Here is a 22,583-nt window from a genome sequence, read left to right as displayed (position 1 = left end):
TGTATGTGTACGTCTTTCTCCACCTTGCTAACTGTTCATCTACTGTTTTGGGCCTCCAGCTACAAAATACAAAGGTGCTGCTCGTTGTGTAGCCATAATGGGACAGAGGCCTGTTGTTTGAAAACAATGTTTTTTGTTTGCTTGGAGATCCTCAGGCTACCTTTTGACCTTGAAAGTATTTCTTCTTCACCTTTTACTACAACCGCCCTTAAAACTCCAACCAACCGCCCGGCTGGTCTCTCTTAATCGGCGTCAGCGCCCCGCCCCCTTACGGCTGACCGTTCCTTGTTTAGCCAATAATGCTTGAGAATGAGCATTACATCAACTCGAAGCCCGGCCTGCGATTCGTCAAGGACGCCTCATATGACTGATAGATGACTTCGTCAATCATGTCCGCGGATACATGCTCCTTCATCCAATCATCATTTTGCATTGACGAAAAAGGCGGGTCTCCCGCGTCTTCTTCGTTGGTGCCATTGGCTTCAACTTCCGGCTGTATCGTCCTCTGGAAATCACAACGTGAGTAACATTTGAAAGCTCTGTATTTTATATAACGTGATGCTTCAGTGGAAGCATGTTGGCGGTTTTGTTCGGCAACTTTTGTCTCACAGATCGGCCGCAGTTTTCCTCCATAAGCAGCAGCGTTTTATCTCCAGACTGTCAGTTGCTGTTTGTAAAGCTAGCTAGCAAGCTAATCAGGTGGTAAAGGAGCTAGCACGGCTAACGTATTCATGCTTTCTTATACATGAGGCAGTTCCCATTCAGGGTGTTAGCTACAAAAGATTATGAGAGTATATAATAATTGCTGGTTTGTGGACATTTTCATTCATATCGCATCATTGTTAGTTTAATTTAACCGTCCTCTTTTACCTTAACTGCAAATGAATGAGTGTGAGCTGTGTGGAAGGAAGGTTAAAGGGACACTACACCTATTCTGCACATGTTCATTCATGAGCAACCTGAGGCACTGCTGTTTTAATGCTTAATTAGTTCAAGCAAACGCTTCCCAAACTCCGAAAGGATCAGTTTGATCTGTCACCGTGATATGCTTATATTAATTTACATAATTATAAGTTTATGACTTAATGGCAACATCAGAGAGAAACAGGATCCTCCTAGTGGCGCTTGGCAGGTGGTGGGACATAGAGTGGTACAGGGTGCTGCTGCTAAAGGTACAGTGCTGTGAAAGAGTAATTACCCCTTATTGTTAAGCCAAACTGTAATTAATCACATTTTTTTGGAAAGTTGAATTGACTTTCAGTAGCCACACCCAGGCCTGATTAATGCAAGAGCTGATGAATTATCAGATCACTTAAATAGAACCTCTGACAAAGTGCAGTAGGTTAAAAGATCTGCAATCATGCAACGATCTACAGAAAATCAAGAACAGATGAGAAACCAAGTTAGTGACATCTATCAGTCTGGAAAGGGTTACAAAGCAATTTCTAAGCCTTTAGGACTTCAGTGAACCACAGTGAGAGCTAAGGTCATTATCCACTAATGGAGAAAACTTCGAACAGTGATGAACCTTCACTGGAGTGGCCAGTTTACCAAAATTACTCCAAAAGAAGTTACAAAAGAGCCAAAAACAACATCTAAAGAACAGCTCTCACTCTAACCCTCACTCAGGGTCAGAGTTTATGATGAAAAAACACAATAAGAAAGAGACTGGACAAAAATGGCATCCTGGATTTTTACCAAAAACGTCTTAATGATCCCCAAGATATCTGGGAAAATATTCTGTGGACTGATGAACTTTTTAGAAAGGTTTGAGTTCCTTTACATCTGAAGTAAAACTAACACAGCGTTTTATTTAAACAAAAAACATATCAACAGTCAAACACAGCAGTGGTAGTGTGATGGTCCAGGGCTGCTTTGTTGCTTGATTGCAGTTTTTGCTGCCAATGGTGGCACAGCTAGTTATTAGGTATAGAGGGCAGGTAGTTTTTTAGAGCCAGGTATGTTTGGATAACGTTATTCCTTCATAATTAAGAAAAAAAGAGAAACAAGAAAGGGCGAAAAAAATTCACAGCTCTGTATGTTCACACTAATATTTTAAAGTGTATGCGATTTATTACTGTCATTTTGGAAACTATGCTGACTTGGGTTTTTAGTGTGAAAACAGAGGGGTGGGCTACAACACAGGTCTGATATAGTCAGACTGACTTTGTGTTTGCTGGTTCAACAAAACTGGAAACCCCTGTCAAAGATAACAAGTGTCACAGTAGTGGTTATCATCTTTCCCAGCCCATGCTTTCTGCTCCAAGCTCTGTGTACTCACATAAAAGGCTGTGTCATTTGACTCCTCTGCACATAAGGATCACTTGAATGCAAGCTGCTGCAGTGATGTTATCAGAGAATAGGGGATGCATATAAGATAAACCTAAAGGTATTCCTGGTGCTGCAGAAAATAATTCATTTTCTGAAATCATTCAAAAGCTGCTATTTTCTACATAATTTCAGTGCTTGTGGGGCCTATTTTGTAATGGTTTGTATCACAGATTTGTTTTGGGGTGAGTGGAAATGTCTGATTAGACATTATCTGATTTATATCACATTTAGAAGAAGGAGAATCGGTGATGGTTCCTCTCAGTTTTAAACCCAAATCTGAACATAATCTCCTCTGGACCAGCTCATGTCCTCAGCTGAAGTCACCACAGTGATCTTACCAGGTTAAGAAAGTCACCATCATGACATGAAAACTCTGACTTTAAAACTCCAGTTTTGTTCAACAACATACCCTGCTCAAGTCACTCAGGACTATTTTAAGTGTGGAGTGGACCGATAACTCAGCTCATTAACTTTTTGCCGTCCTGGGGAACTAGAACCAGCTCAGGATGATTGACTGGTTAGTCTAAATCATAAGACTCCAAGCTTATGAATCCCTTGTATCCATACTGAAGTGCTTTTCTGACAGTTGCTAAACAATAGCATCGGACTCTTTGTGGTGGGGCTCTGTTACTATGCTGGGTTCAGTTTTGATGCTCAAAGTTAGTTGATAATATTGTAATTGATATGGATAAAATATGAGTCGTCTGTAGGTTTGCCTGTGTTATTGACATATTTGTATTATACTTATACTAACAGTGCTGATTGTTGAAAAGAAACCTATTCTGCTCATATCGAGCTCCACATGTTTACTACAGAGGCTTTACAGCGTTCTAGTCCAAAATAATCCATGACCTAGGCCTTTAATTCGGGGCCTTGATATACTCTCAGTTCCTCCCCCATCTGTAACTAGCTGCTTAAGCTTCTTTTCCTGTAAGCCAACATTGTTCTGATTGGCTGACCCTCACAAACAGAAGGTTAAAACAGTAAGTGGGTCACAGACAGAGTTATTTGCCTGGAGATATTGGAGATATCAGCTATTATTGACATCATACAGCACAAAGAGTAGAAAAGCTGCTGGAACCATGACTTGAGTGAGTGTTGTAACAGTGTATATATACAGGATATGAGAGAAAATGAAGAAAACCATAATAAGTTTCCTTTAACGTTTAACGTTTCCTCAGCTTGTACTGGCAGTCTGTTATTGCGTTATAAATCAGCTACTCACTCAGTCCTTCCCTCTCTGTCTCTGTGTTTCTCTCCTGGCTATTCAGAATGGGCAGTGTTTTGGCTGCCAGCTCCCCCAACCCACCACCACCAGCCTCGGGCGGCACTCCTGCCCCTGGCTTGACGGTGCCTCCGGGCTTTGGGATGCCTCCGGTTTCCGCAGTTATACCCCAGACTGGGGAAACCTCTGCTCAGCAGCAGGAGTCAGAAAATGCTTTGCCCAATCCAGGGGCGTTTGACGAGTGTCATCGGAAGTGCAAAGGTAAGAGGAGCAGGTTTAAAAAAAAATGTTTATTCGAGAGGAATGTCTGTTTGATCTCAATTTGTCTTACCTGTGTGTGTTTTCTCCTCAGAGGTTTTTCCTTTGCAGATGGAAGGCGTGAAGCTAGTTGTTAATAAAGGTCTTAGCAATCACTTCCAGGTCAGTTAAGCTCATTTAACCTTGTTATTAGCTTGGCTAAAATTGGCTTTCTCGACTGATATCTGTGTACCCGAATGTTCAAGGATGGTGTGATGAAGATAGTTAGATTATATACATTTAAGATTCCCTCTGTCTGTAGAATGAGAGGGGGAATAAATACTGGAAGCAAAATAAGATTATGTCAAACTTTGGCATTGACGCAGGTTTTTACAGTCATTGCACAACTGAAGCGATTTTCCTTTATGTCGATTCATGAAGTCCAGCAACATATTTAAAACTCAGATTTTACGGTGTCGTTTTAGTCTAAAGTTTTGCCGTCACTGGGCTGTTTTCAGCGAACTGTAATAAATGTGAATAAAGTGCATTTTCAATCTGCGTGCTTGCAGGTGATTCACACTGTGCTGCTGAGCACCACTGGAGATTCCCTCTACAGGTTCGGTGCTACGTATGTTGGATCGAAGCAGACGGGTCCAGCAGAGGTATGAAGCCTTAAATTCAATGTGAATCTCATCTGTACACTGTGGTTTAAACTGTTATACAAACACTCTCCTGTTGTTCAGTCTTTTCCAGTCATGGTGGGAGACATGGACAACAGCGGCAGCCTTAACGCCCAGATCATCCACCAGATCACCAACAGGATACGATCCAAAGTGGCCTTCCAGGTGAAAACTCTTACTGCTGTCTGGACTTTTTCCCTTTAATACAACCATCAAAATGTGTGGGTTGAGTGGGGCTCTACAGTGACTCTTGTTAACAATTCACTGCAGTTTTTAGTAATTTCTTTAAAAATAAAAATGTTTTACTCCATAGAAAGAAAATAATAAAAACAATCCAACCAACTTTGGCCGTCTAGTGTACCAACATACTTTTTAATAGAAAGATCATTCAACAGTTCAAACAAGTTAAAGGCTTTGGACCTTATCAGACTGAGCCAGTGTTTTAATATATTTTGAAGTCTTCACAAAATCACAGTTTACACTTTACGAATGATTGATTTTGGGTGTGGGGGGGGTTTCCCACTAATTTTAGACTAGATTCAGCTGATGTCTGTAAAATGCTCGTTTGACTTTTTTTTTTTTCTATATAAAGGCAACGTTTGAAGACCTCCCCAGTACCCTAAATTGCCAATTTTGACACATAAGTATATATTAATTAAGATGTGTTTGATGACTATAAGAATAGTTTTCAGTAGCTGCCTATGCAGAGACCACCCTCTGCACCCTCTGTTGCAGACCCATTTAATTTGTTCCATAAGCAGACCTGAAATATTACAGAAACCTCTGTTCAACAAACAGCCTCATGGATTACTCCTAGTTGGCTTTCAAGGGGTAAAGAGTAAAAGAATGTGTCATGTTGGCATTTTTTTACCCTTTACATTTACAGTTTATTCATATATTTTCCGTTGTGATAAGACGTGCCATTTTGACATAAATCCCCTCAGAGCACTTTGTGCCAGTCACATTTCCAGCTAAACCTGCTTTCAGCTGGTCCCTTATTCACCAGGGGTCACCACAGCAGGCACCTCTGCATGTTTGACAGATTTTTCCACCGGACTCTCTGACACAACCCTGTGGGATAAAACTAGGGATGCGTCACTTGTTAGCAGCCACATTTCCAGTTATCTTTGATTATTAAGCACCAGGTGTGCAGAGTGTCTATATCTGCTCCATCATTATACAGTAGAAGTTGCTGGGTTTTTTCATGGTCAGATTCTTATTTTTATCTTTATTTTTTCATGTGGCGAGAAGTTTCTACGCTCAAAAATGTCTTCTGAGATGTTTCTATTTTGTGTGTTATTGTTCTTGCATGATTCTAACTGTTAAATATGTTGTATCCTCAGACACAGCAACACAAATTTGTGAACTGGCAGGGCGACGCTGAGTTCAGGGGAGAAGATTTTACTGCAACTGTCACGCTCGGAAACCCAGATGTCCTTGTTGGCTCTGGTAGGTCATCAGTCACAGATGCTGTGCAGGTCACTGTTACTGTTGTCTATTCTTTTAAATTGGTGAAAAGCAGCTATGTAGTCAGACAAAACCAAAACTGTGATCTGCACCTGAACATCTGTTGTCATCTTGCTGTCGTGCACCTGTCAGGTATCGTCGTCGCACACTACCTCCAGTCCATAACGCCGGGTCTGGCTCTGGGAGGGGAGCTGGTTTATCACCGCAGGCCTGGAGAGGAGGGCTCAGTAATGTCTTTAGTTGGCAGATACACAGGTGAGACACAGTTTAAAGATTAATACAAAGCCTGAACTATAATGTCAGACACATGTCCTAACTGATAGATTTACTTCTCTGTAGGCAACAACTACATCGCCACTTTAACACTCGGCTCAGCGGGAGCTCATGCATCTTACTACCATAAAGCCAACGATCAGGTAACCGCATCCGCATGTATCCCTTTTGTAAGAAAGGACTCAGTATTTTTACAGTCAGCCTTCATGATGATCTGTCTCTTCTACAGTTACAGGTCGGTGTGGAGTTTGAGGCGAGTGCCCGCATGCAAGACACCAGTGTGTCGTTTGGCTACCAGCTAGATGTCCCTAAAGCAAATTTACAATTTAAAGGTAACAATGTGCACGTTTGGTAAAATAATTTCAGGAGAGCAGTTTCATCTTCATCCATCGCTGCATTTTATTTGCAGCCAAATTTTTGTGACAGATTATAGAACAAAGTCGACGCTATATATGTGCTTTGTCATTTATAGCGTTTTTAGAGTTTTTATAAACCTTGTGGTGTCAAATATGAGCTGTGAAGATCTGAAGTTGCTTGCATCAGAAATTGTCCCCCTAGCAACAAAACTGTGTCCCAGTTTTATAAGCCCCTCAGAATTTCCAAATGATTATACATTAAAAAAAAAGAAAAGGGTCATTTAAAGCAGTCGAGCTTAAATCTGCCCCGTCGTCCCATCCTTAGGTTGTTCACTTCTTCCAGGGTGAGTATAGGATGTATTTGATGTGTTTTGGCTCTCGAGCTGCTGTCTCACTGCTCTTGGTGATGAGGAACTGATGAGGAACTCTCATCAAAGCCTCCAGACTGTGCTGACACCCCCACACACAGCTGGTTAGGGCACCACTGCTTCATTGGGTTAGTTTTGTTTGAGTAAAGGTGGATGAGTTTTGGGATAGTGAATATATTGGACAAAGGATGCTGAATATGGAGCTGCTGGGAAAGAGAAGATTCACGGATGTAGTGTGGCACAAGGATGCTGGGATAGGGTGATCTGGAGGCGCCTCCTGAAAGAAGACGAATTTGGAGTCAAACTAGCATCACAGCAGCCTGACAAACCCTCATGGTTTATGTTCTGTGAGATAACATTTGTGTTTTTGTCAATGGGATCTGGTAGGTTTACCAAACAGAAATGTAACTGCTGCAGTAAGAAAATAAGTCCTCATTAGTTTTCATCTCATCCAAGAGATCCATTGAGCTTACACACAACGATCCCTTGTTGTGTGTCCACTTAAATTGTGCTTAAGGTCATACTGCTGCCCAATAACAAGAATGCGACTCACTTTCTGGACAAGAACCGCCATTAAGGCAGAGGAGGCCGCTACAGTATTCTGCTGAATGATAGATGTTGCCACATTACTGCCACATAATGCTGATGTAGGAAGAGAAGAAGCCAGAACTGGAAGCAAAGACATTGCTGGGTGTATTTCCCCCCCCCACACACACACAAAGTCTCATCCCAGTGTAATGTTCCAAAATCACTCAAATGGAGGTAAAAACTGACACGATCATACCCAGCTGTGAAACGCAACAGGTTGTGTACATGTACACAAAGGCTTTCTCAATTTGAGAGTTTTTCTTACTTTAAATCTGCCGTTCTGCCTCTTTCAGGTTCAATTGACAGTAACTGGATAGTTGGGGCAACGTTGGAAAAGAAGTTGCTCCCGCTGCCCCTCTCTCTGGCCCTCTCCGGCTTCCTCAACCACCGCAAAAACAAGTTCCAGTGCGGTTTTGGCGTCAACATCGGTTAGGCCGACGTAGTGCCGGCTCACAAACGGCGCAGACGCACCACTGACCTAGAGACTTTACCACGAAAACTGCCGGTGACCTCTTTGGTAGATTTGACCAATAATTATAGTGCTGGTTTCCTCAAATCATTTTTCACCACATGTGGTGAATATAAACGGTTAATATAAATCTACATTTGACTCTAATCCTTAAAGACGAATCCCCTCGATGATCAGTAGTGTGATGAATAATGTTACCTGTCAGGAACAAGCAGACCCTCGTCATAAACAGACACATAGACAGCAGGCGGACGTAACATTAGAAGACAGATTTACAGAGCTCTTTGTTTGAGTTCAGTGCCTGTCATGTTTGTTTTTATTTTGCTCCTGATTTAAAAATTTCTCTTCTTTTATTAATATTTTTTTTTTACCATTAAGTCTGTCTTGGTGTGCAGTGAGTGAAAGAAGTATCAGTTGTTGGTTACAGACAAGTTTACCAGCTGTTAGGAAGGAGTGTACTGTACTGTATGTTGTGTTCACAATGCATCACTTGTTTTGTTGCCTTTTTTATGTTACATACATACTGAACAGTATATATGAGCTGTATATACCTCTTCAAAGCTGATCAATACAATTTCTTACAAAAACTGGACGTTGTACTCGTTTCCTTCTGTCAACGTCAACTTTTTTTTTTTTTTTTTTTAAAAAGAGCCATTTGTAGATGCTGTGTGCGTACTCCTGAACCTTCAGGAGTTGAGCAATCATACTTTGCACACAGGTACATCTTATCTAATATCAGATATTATGTTGTTGCCATGTTGCCGCCATGTTGCCTAGCAACACTCTACCAATGGGATAAATGTTTTTAGGCTTTAGCCACCTACAACACTTTATAAAAAACTATTGTATCACTTTTTTATTTCACAATTTATTTCACATCTTATTCATACCCACTTGTTAAATTATCTATGATATGCTGCCTGACATCCACCTAGCAATGGCACTACCATGACCATTTTTTAGCCTTTATACTCCTGCAGCATATTGTGAAAGCATCAGTTGCTCTCCTCAACAATATATCGTTTATTTCACAGAATTTGAATTATCTCTGCCTGGCAACCTTCAAGAATGACCCAGTTTTGGCAGATAATCAGCATCTGTCATCAATCTGCTTCAGGGTTGTAGCAGAGCTGGAGCCTGGGTGTCATAGGGCGAGAAGAAGGCTACACCTGATCACAGGTTTGTGAGGAGGAACTAAAGGCATTCTCATCGTCTGTGATGACAAAAAAACTTCAATTTCACCCCTCAGAGCACGTAACTGTTACTTCACCGCTATCTTATTGGATTAGTTCTGTTTGAGTGGAGCTAAATGAGTAGATAAGGCAGCAGAATCACCAATTAACCAAAAATGCGTGATTCTGGACTGTGGGAGGAAGCCACAGAGTCAAGGAGAACATGGAAACTCATCCCACAGACATCCCACGCTGGATTCAAACCCAGGACTTTCTTGTTGTGAGGCAGCAATGCTGATCACCATACCACGTATAAACAGAATCTACCACGCCAAGTTTTTTTTTTCTGTTGTCAGTGTAACTAAGCTTGCCAATCGGTACTGTAGTATGGGTATGTACTGAATCAGTATCCCACATTTTGATTGATTCTAGTTTCCAGATGTCCACAAATGCATCACAAGAAACATGTGGCTCAAAGAGAGGATCAATCGATTTCTACTGTACAACTGAAACTGTTTGTGGCTGTGCATTAATAGTTCTAATAGAAAAAGAGGAATACACAAGTGCAATGAACATACCACAGAAGTTCAGAAAGAAACGTCAGCTTCCATTCATGTTTATAGTAAGTTGAGGAACTGTAATAAATCACAGCTTATTTGTCATATTCAAATGGCAAATCTATAACATGCAGTTTTAATGTTTAATGTCAAAAGTTCAGGCTCAGCTCTGGTAAATGCCCCTCATTGACCCACACACACTCTTTGCCTTATATTTATTGTAGTTTGTGGGCATCACATCTCCTGGTCTGCACCATTAGGATCCAACGACAGTTTAACTTTAATATCATGAACTATTAGAAACTGAAAGTAAATATATTCTATGGTGGAAAATAGATCAGAATTAGCCCCTCTTAGTCTGCCTTACATTGTCCTAAAAAGAAGACAAAACCCACAAATCAATAAGAGGTGGCATTAATCACTTTCTAACAAATTGAAAGTAAAACAGAACTTTTGAATGAAATCTTTCACATATATCATTTTGTGCTCGGAGTACAACAGAGTGAGCTGCTTGAATAACTCTGTTTCATTTGCTTCAATCTCTCTATGCGTCATTTGAATTGTTCATCAGTTTATCTTGGGTTGGAGACTTTGCTCCTTTGTCTTATCAGGTTGTTGTGGGAACAGCCAAATGACTTTTCTTTGTTAAGATATTTTCTCCCGCATGTTAGATCCATAAACCAGAAGTACATCCCAGAGGCTGTGTGTCACAACAGCAATATTTTTAGATGTATTTAATAAAAGAAGTTGGAGACAGGTAGTAAACTAATGGAAAAAGTAAATAGAACAAGTGGAAGTATAAATAATAGATATAGATGCTTCAATTTGAGACACGAGAGATGCACAATGTTTAATTGGTATGAAAATAGTGATCATTCAGGATTATCAGCCTATAGAACATAAACATCATGAGGAATTGCACTCCTCCAGTGACATTTAAAGCTTAACATGTATACCAGTACATATATGAGTGCCACTGAAGCTTGGTATTTACTTATGATGAATAGTTATTGACCTTGGGGCACCTATTTACCGCTACTACTAATCTGTAGGTGAGCAATACATTATGCTATTTTAGATGGAGGGTGTCAAACTTATGGCCCACCAAAAGGTCCTTTGCAAAGTATGAAAATTCCAGAGAAGTATTTTAACTATTCACAATACTCTAAATTTAAAGGTTTGTTGTGCTGTGTAATTACAAACTGAATGTGGAAAAAAACAAGATCATAAAACTTGTTTTATGATCTTGTTTTCTTGTTTTCAGATAAACCCCCCCCTCATCTCCCCCCCATCCCCCGACTGGTAAGATCAATGTTCAGCTTCTGTTTACGAGTAAAGCTTTTCAGAAATTAAACACGCTCGCTGAAATACTGACACACCTTTAATGATAATTAAGATGCAGAAAATGCAGAAATTCTGGATTTTTATTTCATAAAATAGACAGGAGTGAAGTTGAAATAAATATTTGGTTTGTGATACAGAGAAAGCGCTTAAGGCTTAAGACTGAGACAGAGTCCATTTACTGGGCGATCTTGGTGAAGGTTTTCCACAGGGCGTTCAGCTGAGTCTGCAGGTCCTGGGCGCTGGAGTCCAGCCGTTCCCTCAGCTCGTCTCCATAGGGAGCCAACCTCTGCTGGATCTCCTGGCTTTTCTGAGCCACCTGGGCCTCAAAGCTCTGGGTCAGGGGCATCATGTTCCTCTGAAACTCCTCCAGGCTCTGCTCCATCTTCTGTTTCATGTTCTCGGTGTAGGGAACCATCTGGGCCTGCAGCTGGCTCATGCTCTGCTCCAGCTGCTCCTTCAGCTCCTGGCTCTTCTGCTGCAGGACGGCCTTCATGGGCTCTGGGTCCATGGCCTGAGCGTAGGCTTCAGCTCCACTCTTCAGCTCATCCACCTTGGTCTGGATCTTCGCCACCATCTCCTCTGCGTTGGTGCCCATAGCAGCCAGGTCTTTCTCCAGGCGAGCCTTCAGCTGCTCGGCCTCCTGGGAGAACTGAGTCATGAAGTTCTGGGTCAAAGGAGCCACCTGAGTGTGCAGCGTAGCGACGTATTGATTCACGGTGTCGGCGCTCTGAGAGATCTTGGTGCTGATACACAGAAACAGGAAGTTATTAAACTGAAAACATATAATATATGTACATATTTTGTACTTCTTCAGACTCCTCATGCTGACTCTTACTTCACTTCCTCTCCCAGCTGGGACTCTCTGATCTGCTTCAGGGACTCCTCAGCGGTTTGTGTGGCCTTTGCAACATAATCCCAAAAGGCATCTTTCACCACTTCCAGGTTGGACTTGGGAGGCTCCGGCCACAGGATGTTGGCGTTGCAAACTGTGGATGAAAGAAGACGGTTAATTTGATCAGCTGTGATTTAAAATGAGTTCAGCTTTTAATTTGAAGGGAAGATTTACTCACCGGAGAAAAGAGCGAGAACAATGAGCGTCTTCATGATTGAAGTTGATGCTGTTGGATGAAGAGAACAGATGCTTAGTTTAAAGCTGGATTTAGTGGTTGATTTAAGAATATATAGTTTGAAATAAGATCTTTTACCTTACAGATGCAGCTTGTCTCTTCTTCACTGTCTGATGGTTTGTGCTGTGCAGACGACCGCTCGCGGGCTTTATAGCGACACTGAAGGTTAAAGTCCTCCTCTGGTTGCCCCGCTGGACAGTTTCTTGTCACTGTTGTGACTCCACGTCACAATCTTAGTGTTTCCATATCTTATGATTCAGGCTTACTGGAATCTGGCTTGGTTAGAGTAGTTTTTCTTTAGGTTTGAACATCCTAAACAGAATCAGGTGCAGCAGAAAACAACTCAAGAAAGTTTTTTTTTCAGGAGAAACACAGGAAAACCAGGTTGCCTCTCCTGTAATTTCCATTTGAGGCTGGCTAGAAATCCTCCGTAGACGACCATGTTTAAGTCTTTATTTGTATTGATGAAATAAAGACGAGACTGGTACAAAAATTGTTTTGGGTCTCTTTGGTTGGTTTACACCTTTATAACACCTGTATGGTCTTTCTTTTATTTTTATTTAGTCATCTATTTGGATTTTATTAAAGGCTTAGAGTTAAGGGGAGTGGCCGCTTTGACTGACAGGTGCGCCAACACAAGCAGCCGTTGACCTCACCTCCACTGATATGAGTCACTGAACTGCACCTATTTACCGTTTTTGTTCTGCTCGTGGCTTCTGAGACTATGTTAATGGCAATTTGGGACAAATTAGACTTTTAAAGTTACATGTGAAAAGGAAACAAACTGACAAAAACCAAGTGAAAAGTCTATAACAATGGTTGGACGTTAACTGAACCCAAACTTTAACCCCTGGTGGATTTTCAGAGGTGAAGAAGTCTTCTGTTGCCCTAATTAGTAGATGCCTACTACTATTTGTGCTGATCAGTGTGTTACAGTTTATCGGGTTTTTAACCAAGCTCTCCAAACTCTTCATCCTTTCCTTCGAATATCTGCCCATCTGATCTCAGAGACCAACAAGCAAACTCTCAGACACTTTGTTAATGAATTTAAACCTAACTAAATGAATATAACATGCTTCATATACCACAAATCCAGGAATTATGAACTATTAATGTTTCTTCAAGTTATTTTTGTACCATTTTCTGGACCTTTGTACCTGATCTTGCACATGAATGGTTTCTGTCTTTTATATAGTCTATGGCTTTTTGATGGCTCGACAGATACTTTATTGATCCCACAATTACTGTGCTACAGCAGCAGAATAAAGAATAAAAATATGCACACAGTGAGGGCTTTATACTGTGAGAGAAATTAAAGAAATATTTACATATACAGTATGTGAAGTTAGTGAAAGACTAATAAAAGCAAGACTCATTGACCACACAGCTATACAGCTACGAAGGTTTCCAGGATTTGTAATATGATTGGATGGCACGTCTCAGAGAACATAACCCAGCCCTAACCCCATAAACGCTGCCCTCATAGTTCCACCTCACTCTTCCCAAATACGTAGCCTTACACTTAACATCTGTACAACTACACAATTTTAATTTTGTAAACTATTAGAAACTGAATTAAAATCTTTTCAGTCTACCAACTTCCACATGCTTGTTTCAGTTGCTTTTAAGGTCTTTTTTCATATATATATATATATATATATATATATATAGCGTAGTGTTTATCAGCAGTTTGTCCTGAGAGGAAGACTTTAGCTTCTCTTATCAGTTTGTTGAGAGGGAACAGCCAAAGGACGTTCTTTAGTGAAGATAATTTTCAGATCAGAGGGCACCAAGTCTGACTCACACTTTACTGACCTGAGATTTCTTTGTGACACATGCTGTTTGCGCTGCAGTAAAACAAATTACATCTACTGTTTCTCACTTTAAAATCAAAACAATGCTTAAAGTTTTTTTTTCTTCAACCTTTATTGAGACTCTGTGATGAAGTGAATCTGTAAAACCAGATGGGTCAGTTACATATGTACAATAGAGAAATGGTAGAAACTCGACTGTTTACATGGACAACTTGATTATTAATGTGTAACTTGTAAAAATTCTAGTTTTCTCTCACTAAATGGAGCTGCCAGGCTGGAGGGAAACCTCAGAGAAGGTTTGTGGATGGATAGCAGCAAAAAGAAGAAGAAAAAGAAGAAGCAAATAATTAAAATTAAGTTAAAATAGAGATAGCATTAAGGCTTTAACAAAAATAATAATATGTTTTAAATGAAAATATTTAGGGAAGTATTTAGCTGCTCTTTTAATCCACTATAGTAAATAAATCAATTTAAAAAATGAAAAACTGTTTTTTTCTTAAAGTTGCCAGTACTTAGCTGGACATTTAGATTAACTTGATTTTTCTCATTTAGGAGTACAAAAGGAATTAAATTAAATTAAATTACTCTAAGTACAGTGAAAGAGTTCCCTTAACATGACTGTCCTGAGTCAAAGTATGTAAACTGTACTTAGTTGTTTTTGTTGTTGTTGTTGTTTTTTTTTAAGGAAACAAGTTTGCATAACTTTTTAAAGTAGGGGAAACTTCCTGATTTTTCGGTGCAGTAGAATAGCTGTTGCAGGACTGGAAATCACTGGGAGAAGAAGATGAAGAAGATGGTGATGATGCTAGTTTGGCTTATAGAAATATGTTAAAAACCAACACAACATGTGGCTCCAACATCTCCTCAGAGGATGAATTGAAAGAAACATTAATTTTAAATTACCTGCCTGTCAGAGTCTTTGTACTTGTGATTTATGTGTTTTAATGCTTAGTTTTACTTTCTTTACTGTCCTTCCTTCCTTGCTCTGAAGTGTTTCCCCTCTTCTTCTTCCCCCTCTCTACATCTCAGTGTTGTCTCAGTGAGTTAACTGTTTCATTATTTATTTATTATATATTAATTTTGAGGGTTTGCTCCTCATGGTCTCATCTATGTTTTTACCTTCCTCCTTTGTTGTTTTCCTTTTCTCTAATTCTACCCTATTACACAATAACACTGTTGGACTTTTGTTATGTTGTATCAAAATGTAGTTCTTTTCTCTTTGTTTCGTATGTTTTATTAGTGATTATGTAAGTATTAGTCTTTGTTGTTCACCCCCTGCCTGCCTTTCGTTGTCAATTCTGCATGTTAGGTCTGTTTTTTTAAGTTAAAGAATTGTGTGATACTTGCTTTTATTGTCTAGTTATGGCCCCAGCAGGCGATCCGCACCATTGCCTTTAGTGGAAGTGTTGTCCTCTCTCTTTTCAGCACCAGTGTGCTTCCTTTGGTGTCTTTAGAGCATCAAAGTTTTGATGTCAACCAGTCTTGGAGTTTTGTTTTTTGGTGATAATAGTGCCCCTGCTTTTTTTAGTTTGTTAAATGAAAGAGTTTATAAAAACCTTTTTGTGCACAAGGAAAAATGAGTTTCCATTCAGTGCCAACCCACAGATGTTTGTATGCAGAAAACAGAAAGCCTCACAGAGTTGATCAGATCAAAAAACATGATGTAAAATTGAATTAAAGTTCTGATCATGTGTGAATTTGTAATTTAGATTTCCAAAATAAACACCAACATGTCAGTCATGTCAGGCAGTGAGAGAGGTCAGATGCTGCTCTGAAAGATGTGTGCAGTGACACTGTTAGCACTCCTGTGATGTGGAAGCAGCCATGACAGCACAGCACTCAGCGCTGGACTTTACTCCTGATTCCTGCACACGACCGGCTGCCTATATATACTGAGTCCTGACAGCACACACAGCATTCAGCTGATAGACTGAACAGAAGGTGCACCAGGTAGGATAGCAGTGAGATTTGTTGCCTTCTCTGACAAAAATCACCACAAACTGTTAATTTTACTGAGTTTCTTTTCAGGTGCCACGTCAGACATGAAGGTCCTCGTGGTTCTCGTCCTCGCCGTGTTCACTGGTGAAAGACTTCTCATCCATTATCTTTGTTCAAGAAGTATTCATGATATTCACAAACAACAGTGAATGAGAAATGCTTTTGCCTCATTTCTCGTAGCTGGCTGCAATGCCAACGTCACATGGCGCGACCAGCCCAAACAGAAGGCTGAAATGGTGAAAGATGCTTTCTGGGACTACGTTGCAAAGGTAACCGCGACCGCTGAGGAGTCCTTGAAGAAGATCAGAGAGTCCGAGTTGGGACAGGAAATGAAGTAAGAGTCCTACAGTGCTTAAAAAGCTTGAATTTTGTGTTTCAAGTGGCTTTAGTTTATATTGACAGAAAAAACTTGAAGATGAAGAAGTTTTAATTCAAAGTTCTGCTTATCTCTGCAGCACCTTCATTGCAACAAGCACTGATGCCATCAACACGGTCACCAACACCCTGCGCACTCAGGTGGCTCCTCTGGCCCAGGATTTCATGTCTAAGTTCTCCCAGGAGGCAGAGAAGCTGAAGACCCAAATGGAGACGGATCTGGAAGCCGTGAGGGCCCGACTGCAGCCCTACACCGAGGAGCTGCTGGCCAAGGTGGAGGAGCTGAAGAAAGACACGGCCTCCTACGCTGAGGACCCAGAGGCCCTGAAGGCTGCCCTGCAGCAGAAGAGCCAGGAGCTGAAGATGCAGTTGGAGCAGAAAGTGAACCGGCTGCAGGCTCAGATGGTGCCCTACACAGAGGAGATAAAGGAGAAGATGCAGGAAAGCCTGGAGGAGTTTCAGAGGAGCTTTGAGGCCCAGATGACCCAGATAAGCCAGAAAATCAACGGTCTGATCCACGGGCGTGCTTAAAACTGACCCTGTAAATGGACTAGAATAAAAACTAGGTGTCAGATATTTTCTTCTGCCTTGTCATCAGTGATTGCTGCTAAGTCAGGGTGGATTTTAATGTCTACATAGAAAACATAATACCTCATGTTACAGATTTTATGTCTGTGAAAGAGCCTCTCTTGGCTTACATGTTACGTTTTACCTCTAAAAGTGTTATCTGACAAACAACAATAAACACATTCAAGGAACTTTTGGTCTTTTCTTTGTGTTAGAAAGAGAAAATACATGTGATGCTTAAAAAAATGTGCAAATGAAGTCAAGCACAGTCACCTTTATGTGTCTAACAAAATCTCACAAACACAGACCGAGCAAATCTGCAGAGAAAAAACAATCAAACGTTTAAATGATGAGCAGAAAAATCATCACCATCAGGTAACAAAATGCACTCAGCTGCCTCTTTTTTTAAAAATTTACTGCCTCACTTGATCTGGTAGCCAGTGTTATCTGACTTTACATAGGTTTTGCTACTAGGTCAGACTGTTATCTCTGTGATAACTTTGATCTTCTGTTTGGCTCTTTCGGCGTGTTCACTGTTCAGGAAAGGTTAAGACAGATACAGCTGTTAATTCTGCTCATAGCGGTTCAACAGAAACGAGAAAGCTGCCCTGTATTTATGGGTGAAACATCAAAAAGAACAATATTGCAGCAAACATTACACATGTTTTTTACTTTTTTAAAAATTGCAGATTCTCCATAAACTATTAGGTACTTTTAAGTAGAACGAGTATGCAGGGAACCAAAGGACACAGGTGGGCGAAGTCAACCACAATGAAGAATGAGGCTTAGGGCTTGGAATCTCTAAGAGGGGAAATAAAGGGGACACAAAGACAAGACAAAGGAAGACAGCACAGTTTCTAAAAAAGCAACAAAGGAACAAAAGCTCAGTAAATACTGAACAAAACCATCAACCCCTCCACCCTCGCCCTGTCGGTGTGGCTGGTGATCATGCCATTTTTTTCAGTAGGATTTAAGAAGAGAGCGACTGCGACTTTTCAATCAATGCATCGGGACGATATCTTTAACAGTACAGGGGCTCAGATTTGGTTGAACGTTTGCTCGTCACATGGTCACCAGTGATTTCGTCATTTACACATTGTGTTTCTATCTTTGCCCTCATTCTTCTAACAAAATCCTCTAGTTCTCCACCTTTTTCCCATATTTGAAATATTTGTCCTCACTGTCATGCAAACCAAATACTCACAGGGCCCAACCTCTGATTGGTAAGTAAACTTCTTTAAAAGTGTTTCCACATGCTGCCAAAATACTGTGGCATTACTTTAATTACAAAGCACAGAGTTTGTTTTATTGGTTACAAAGATAATTAATTACACGTTTGTCAGAATACAGAAGTTTCCGGTTTGGTTTCTTTGCTGTTTCACTAAAAATATATATCAAATAAATATTAAACTTAATAAATAATAATAACTTAAATGATAAAATTATTATTTAAATTGATAAATAAATAAAGGTATTAGTTTTTATTCATGTAAGTGCCTTGTAACTCGTTAAAATAAAAGATCACATAACTTTTACTGTTGCTGTTTTTATTTACTGATTTTTGGAGGTCAAAATAGAAGAAAAAACTAAGACAAGCAAAACTGTTAAATTGATAAACTAAATAAATGCATAAAAACAATTTAGTGTGTAATAAATGCACTACTGAATATTATCTGTTTTAATTACACAATTTCAAACAGTAATGTCAACATGAATAAATTTAATAGTTTATTTGGCTGTTAAAAATAAATCAAACAACTACACACAATGTGCTTGGATTGAAATATTCCTTTATGCTAAAATACATAAATGTTACTGTACAGTGCTTTACAAATGTATTATTGTAAGGTTTATGCCGCAGTATTAAACATGCTCATAATTACCAAAATATATTATACTTCTATATTTGTTTATCTACCACTATGTGCAACATCTTTAATCAAAATTATATATTTTTAATGCTAACATATAATAATTTTGTTATCCATTATTTTTCACATTTACTATTTTAGAAAACAGCTGAAAAAAACAGTAAAGCATGTTTTTATTTTTCGATTAAGATGCCAAATGACAGTTATTTAGTAAAAATAGTTTTAGTGGTTGAATGACATATTTGATTAATTTCTGACTTCTTACAAATAAAAAATATAAAATAAAAATAGAAGGTTTATTTGGTCTAAATATTTGTAAAGCAATATATTTGTATATTAGTGCAGATGTCTTCATGACTTTTCAGATTTTTTTTTCATGTTATATATTTAATGTATCACATTTTCTACATATATATTTAATAAGAAGAAGGCTACATGTAAGTTCCCACATCTGCAGACAATAAAGCTATTAACTTTGCTCTGTTCTGTGTCAAACTTGCTAACTGGAAAGTTTCCCATCTTATATCAGTCCTAGAAATGAACACAGTGGCAATTAAAGAAGACTTTGAACCAGATCCAGTGAACAGTGATATCAAAAAAACGACCTTTAACCTCGTCGCTGTTGTGCTGTCACCTGGCACTGGCTGAAAAGGTCACGGTAAAAGAAAAAGAAAAACATGTTTCTCTGATCATGTGATGGTGCTCGAGGCAGAGTGGCTGAAAGAATCACATTTTAGTTAACAAACTCAAACACAAGTTCAGCAGAAGATCCAGAGAGGAAGCCGTGAGTCCAGGTAATTAAAGTGTTTACTATTTCTGACCTGTGTCTGCACGTCTCCTTTCTGTGTGCGACGTGGAGCCAAAACGACACGCTCAGCAATAAAGTTACAACAACGCAGTTTGAGTTGGGAACTTCGGCCACAGGTCAGAATTCCTCTTGACATCTATGTGATTACATCAACAGCCCCCAAACTGTATAAATACTTGGAGACGAGCTCAGTCGTTCTCACAGACGTCACAGATCAGATCGCTGAGGTAAGATTACCGATCTGAAATCTTTAAAGGTCGAATTTCTTTCTGCAGTCCAAAATATTTGACTACTTATTAGATTCATTAATCAAATCAAATGAGAGTTAGATGATTTAGACAACAAAATATTATGTATTTGTAAATAAAGGGTCTCTTGAATACGTTTTTTTAGTCTTTTGTAACTAAAATTTATTTGTACATCATATTCCAGGTGTCCTAATCTCTGGTCATCATGAAGGTGTTTGCAGTAATCCTTGCACTGGCGGTCTTCTCAGGTGAGTTCATTGTCTATTTAGGGTCAAATAATAGAAAGAAAAGTGGATGCAAAGTAGAATACAGGAGTGAGAAGAAAATGAGGAAAGATGTAAGCTCCTGTTACATTTGGGGGCTTTTATTTTTGAAAAAATGCGGCCTACACCAACTCAACTTTTAGTTACATACTGAATAAAACAAATTATGCATTCTGCAGCTTTTTTAGTCATCAGCGTTATCCTTTAACAGTTAAATGCTGCCATAGGTCTCAGATTTGACAAATTAAAACATAATTTTAAAGCCTTATACTACAATTTGCATCTTTTGATCAAAGATGGATAACCATTCAAAAGTGACCATTTGACATGTTTTCCTTTGTTCAAACCAGGCTGCCATGCACGAAGCTTGCTTCAACAGGACTGGCAGGACAGCTGGGAAACCACAGTCGACAAGTTTAGGGATTACATCACGGACCTGAACTCAAAGGCTGATGTAGTGGTGAAGGACATCAAGGGCTCCCAGATCAGCAGAGAACTGGAGTGAGTTCGATTATTCCTGTAATCGTAGTCGAGCATACTGACTTTCATCAGTGCTGCTCGGCTGTCGGCTGCATTTAAATCACTAAAATTGTGATTAAAAATTGAATCCAGCTCATAGAATTTTATCCTTTATTAATATAAAACAGTAACATGCATAAATTGTCTCAGTCAGTGTCTCAGTTCAGCAGCCAGCCGTTAATTTCAATATTTTTGTTAAAGTTTAAGTTCACAGAAATTTTCACTTCATAAATTAAATACAAATTGCTTCTATCTAGTTACTAAAGTTTAACTTCACGACTGAATTTACAACAGGAACACTCTTAACAAAATGATGCTGGGCTTTGGCTTTGTTATATAACAGCAGAGTGTCAGAGTCAGATCAGCAGGTTGCAGTGAGGTGAGACATTTTGAGAGCTGAACTTTGACCTGCACTTTGTGCGTCTCCTGAGTTTTGCTTTAGTCCTACAGTTTACCGAATCTTTCTCAGTGTTTCAATTAAAATCTGCTGATATTTCTACTTATCTTAAATGATTCAGTGCATCCAGAGCTAATGTGATGCTTTACCCCCTTTGGATCCTGAATGCATCAAAACCACAGACAAAACCTCTAAACCGATCCATCTCCTCTCCCGTCCATGAACAGCACACTGATCCAGGACAGCATGGCCGAGCTGGCCATGTACAAGGATGACCTGCAGACCAAGCTGGCTCCCTACACTCAAGAAGCCGCAGATCGTCTGGGCAAAGACCTGCAGCTCATGGCCGACAAACTCCGTGAACACATGACTGAGGCCCGAGAGCAGATGGACAAGTACGTCCAGGAGCTTCAGACCATGATGGAGCAGAACACCGACGACGTCAGGAGCAGAATTGCCACCTACACCCGTAAAATGAAGAAGCGCCTCAGCAAGGACACACAGGAGATCAAGAGGTGAGTGGGACAACCTCACCAGAAAAATAACAACATTTGGGGGTTTTTAACAGTGTAGAAAAACAAAGGAACAGATAGTGAGTGGATTATTCAGGTGAAATAACCCAAACTCAGCTCAGATTTTAGGATTTGATGCTTTTTAACTGGTGAATTTAAAATGTAAGAAACATTTTGGTGTGAAAGAAGGAAAGAATTTGACCTTGGTGGGAACTTTTACCACTTTTTTGTCTATTTTTCAGTTTGACTTAATGTCTTAATGATTAAGCTATTAATAAATGATAAATGACAGTCGTATCTTAATGAAAAAGTATATAAACATATATTTTTCAGACACGTCACAGAGTATTTTGAGGAGCTTCAGTCCCGCACCTCTGAGAACGTGGAGGACCTGAAGACTAGACTGGACCCTTACTTTGCTCAGGTGCGAGACAACGCCCAGACAAAGATCACCACCCTGAAGGACCTGCTGACGTCTCAGATGGAGAACATGAAGCTCAAGATTCAGAATACAGTTGAGGACATCAAAGATCGCCTTGAGGACACCACTGACAACCTGCGATCCACCCTGAAGGAGAAGATGCAGGATGTGCGCGACATTTTTCAGTCCTGCGTGTCCTATTTCAGTGGAAGCCAGTAAACCCTACAACTAGCCTGGACTGCTCATTTATCCATCGCTTCATAAGTTAAAACCCTAATTCAACAGTTTAAAGTCATCAAATGTGTTTGTTCGACCACTCCCTGTGACTTTAATAAAAACCAGCTGCTCACATTTGAGTTCTCTGTAATGTCTTCAGACAGCTCATTGGCAGTCATCTCTCACATTCAAACACCTGATTTAAAAGAGTTACACTTTGATGAGATGAACATCCTGAAAACAAGACAAAGACTACTTCCTGCAGAGCATATGGACACTGGAAAATAAACAACTTTGTGTTTGAAAGTTATTTTTGCCTTTGACCGCTACGCTTTGTTAAAAGCGACATATAAATTGCACAGAACATTTTCATACACATC

General features: G+C 39.8%; 4 protein-coding genes across 4 annotated transcripts; 3 read left to right on the top strand and 1 right to left on the bottom strand.

The window, feature by feature from the left end:
• Positions 1-396: 396 nt before the first annotated feature.
• Positions 397-8,584, top strand: tomm40l (translocase of outer mitochondrial membrane 40 homolog, like). The gene is made up of 10 exons (XM_084918536.1): positions 397-519; positions 3,603-3,817; positions 3,909-3,976; positions 4,363-4,455; positions 4,537-4,638; positions 5,817-5,922; positions 6,073-6,195; positions 6,280-6,356; positions 6,443-6,545; positions 7,819-8,584. Exons 2-10 carry the CDS (start codon positions 3,604-3,606, stop codon positions 7,956-7,958), a joined length of 1,026 nt encoding a protein of 341 aa, XP_084774662.1. The 5' UTR covers positions 397-519; position 3,603; the 3' UTR covers positions 7,959-8,584.
• A 2,604-nt stretch (positions 8,585-11,188) lies between these two features.
• On the bottom strand, positions 11,189-12,171 carry LOC146363296 (uncharacterized). Its single transcript, XM_084918969.1, has 3 exons — positions 12,138-12,171; positions 11,903-12,053; positions 11,189-11,810 (listed from the first exon to the last, which is right to left on the bottom strand). The coding sequence occupies exons 1-3, from the start codon at positions 12,169-12,171 to the stop codon at positions 11,243-11,245; spliced, it is 753 nt and encodes a 250-aa protein (XP_084775095.1). The 3' UTR covers positions 11,189-11,242.
• Positions 12,172-13,822: 1,651 nt separating this feature from the next.
• LOC146363295 (uncharacterized) lies at positions 13,823-17,139 on the top strand. Its single transcript, XM_084918537.1, has 2 exons — positions 13,823-16,340; positions 16,462-17,139. Exons 1-2 carry the CDS (start codon positions 16,156-16,158, stop codon positions 16,910-16,912), a joined length of 636 nt encoding a protein of 211 aa, XP_084774663.1. The 5' UTR covers positions 13,823-16,155; the 3' UTR covers positions 16,913-17,139.
• A 2,941-nt stretch (positions 17,140-20,080) lies between these two features.
• On the top strand, positions 20,081-22,322 carry apoea (apolipoprotein Ea). Its single transcript, XM_084918968.1, has 4 exons — positions 20,081-20,123; positions 20,489-20,639; positions 21,282-21,569; positions 21,900-22,322. The coding sequence occupies exons 1-4, from the start codon at positions 20,081-20,083 to the stop codon at positions 22,204-22,206; spliced, it is 789 nt and encodes a 262-aa protein (XP_084775094.1). The 3' UTR covers positions 22,207-22,322.
• Positions 22,323-22,583: the final 261 nt, after the last annotated feature.

The sequence above is a fragment of the Perissodus microlepis genome, chromosome 22, assembly GCF_051167445.1.
Source record: "Perissodus microlepis isolate ML-2025 ecotype Zambia chromosome 22, ASM5116744v1, whole genome shotgun sequence".
NCBI lineage: Eukaryota > Metazoa > Chordata > Actinopteri > Cichliformes > Cichlidae > Perissodus > Perissodus microlepis.
The sequence above is the reverse complement of the archived record's forward strand: the minus strand, read 5'-3'. Positions and strand labels throughout refer to the sequence as shown.